The sequence below is a fragment of the Aspergillus nomiae genome, assembly GCF_001204775.2.
Source record: "Aspergillus nomiae NRRL 13137 chromosome Unknown contig00899, whole genome shotgun sequence".
NCBI lineage: Eukaryota > Fungi > Ascomycota > Eurotiomycetes > Eurotiales > Aspergillaceae > Aspergillus > Aspergillus nomiae.
Window position 1 is genome coordinate 1 of NW_015378952.1, and position 1872 is coordinate 1872.

Here is a 1872-nt window from a genome sequence, read left to right on the forward strand (position 1 = left end):
GGGGGAGGTAGAGCGTTGTGGTTCTCGCCCAGGCGATGCTGTTTGGGTTGGTTTGTTAGTGGTTTTTGTTTTGGAGGGGATGGGATGACGTACGCGCCCAGGATAATGGAGACGGTTGTACACTGTGGGTTGGTTAGTTTGGTCTGTTTTTATTTGGTGTTGGGATTTGTACCAGGAAGAGAATGGGTAGGAGTAGCTGCATTGTTGCTAGTGATAGGTCTTGAGACGAGATTCTTTGATGGTATCGAGTCTTGGTGTTTTGTTGGAAGGAAAATCAATAATGGAGATGGAGGTGAGTTGGATCATGTGCGGGGTTATCCCTTATTGATGTAAGAGGCTGTGGCATGCAGGGGCTGCATATAGCTGCAGATATGGGTGTAAAGGCCCTTGAACTATGTACTCGATGATACTACGAAGACTAAGGGTACTCAAAACACGAAACAAAGATTATATTGCGGTGGTTGTGGCAACCTGTTCTAAGAACATGCCAAATCCAAGTGCTGATAGAGCCATGTCAACAAAAATAAATCAGAGGCTATAAGAAGCCATAAGAAGCGGAGAAGGAACCAGTCGACATATAAAAAGGAAAGATGACCCACATCTTGATAAATTCCTTCTCCTACTCGGGGTGGGGAAGATTGCTCCCTCCCCCAGAGTATAGCTTCGTTTCCTCTCATGAATCTATCAAGATGCCAAAGGAACTCCAGTGTCGATCAGAAGATCAGCCCTACCCACACTGGATCCTGGTCAAGAAACTCGTTTGCCTCAGACACGTTCAGAGCTCTCCTGAATGAGAAGATAGAATCTGCCTCTCGACATCTTCTCAATGCTCTCTGACAGATGGCGAAGATCGCCACGGTTGAAAATCCACAAACAGCCTGATAGTATGCTGCACCTGCAGCCCCAGTCTTCGACGTGGTGATGACTACTTTGACCGCGTTGTCCCTGCCTTGTACAATGTTGAAATAGTACAGTGGGATGTCGACGTCGTTTCCGTAGATAGCTTCGGAAAAGAGGTGTCCGAGGCAAATCCGAGGTGTGTCAAGGCCCATTGGTTCCTGGACTGGCTGCAAAGGACGATGCTGGGTGTCGATTGGCCAGATCCAATCAAAGAAGGACCTCAGCGTGTCCATTTCACTCCGCAAAAAATGCTTCAACAGTCGGTACATGAAGAAGCGGTACAATTCATGAGAGAATTGCGCGTGGAAGGTGATAATGTTCACCACGCGCAAGGAACAGGGGGTTGAGACGGTGTAATAGGTATCACCATTGAGCGGAATGGATGCCATATTATCACCACCGAGCAATCTGGTAACATCAGAGGTGCTGCTCAGGGAATCGTCTCTTAAAGAATCGGGATGAGTCCAGGGCTGAGGCCCAAGAGCTCCTGATGTCGGGAAGGTTTGCCGGCCAGCCGAAACAGGGGCACTCTTGGGTTTCTGTTCATAGATGGGACTCTTGATTCCAGTCGATCGGATCTGAGACATTGTAACGTCAGATGAATCTTCCGGCTCTAATGTCCTAAGAACAGGTTAGTTGCACTTGCACTAAGAACGACAGCCCCAAACGAAGCACATACTGATAGAAGATGAGCTAGGATAGCGAACTTCTCGAAGATCTTGACTGTTTTGGTTTTATGATGGCAGTGTCTTTGAATCAGCGACCACTAAGTTGATAGTCGAGATCAAGGGACGAAGAAAGAGAGAGAACGAGTGTCTTTATAGCCATGGCTAGATGGACGCCTGCCCTCCACCATCCACACTGGAAAAGATATTTTTGAGAAAAAAGCAGACAGTCCAGCATGAAAATTATCACGCATCATGCTTTTCGTTTTTTCTTATTTTTTATTTATTAATTCTTTTTTTTTTTTTT

The 1872-nt window shown here is 46.5% G+C and overlaps 1 protein-coding gene across 1 annotated transcript; it reads right to left on the bottom strand.

The window, feature by feature from the left end:
• Positions 1-713: 713 nt before the first annotated feature.
• On the bottom strand, positions 714-1487 carry ANOM_011904 (uncharacterized protein; the record flags this gene model as incomplete). Its single annotated transcript, XM_015557156.1, has 1 exon — positions 714-1487. The coding sequence occupies one exon, from the start codon at positions 1485-1487 to the stop codon at positions 714-716; it is 774 nt and encodes a 257-aa protein (XP_015400775.1).
• Positions 1488-1872: the final 385 nt, after the last annotated feature.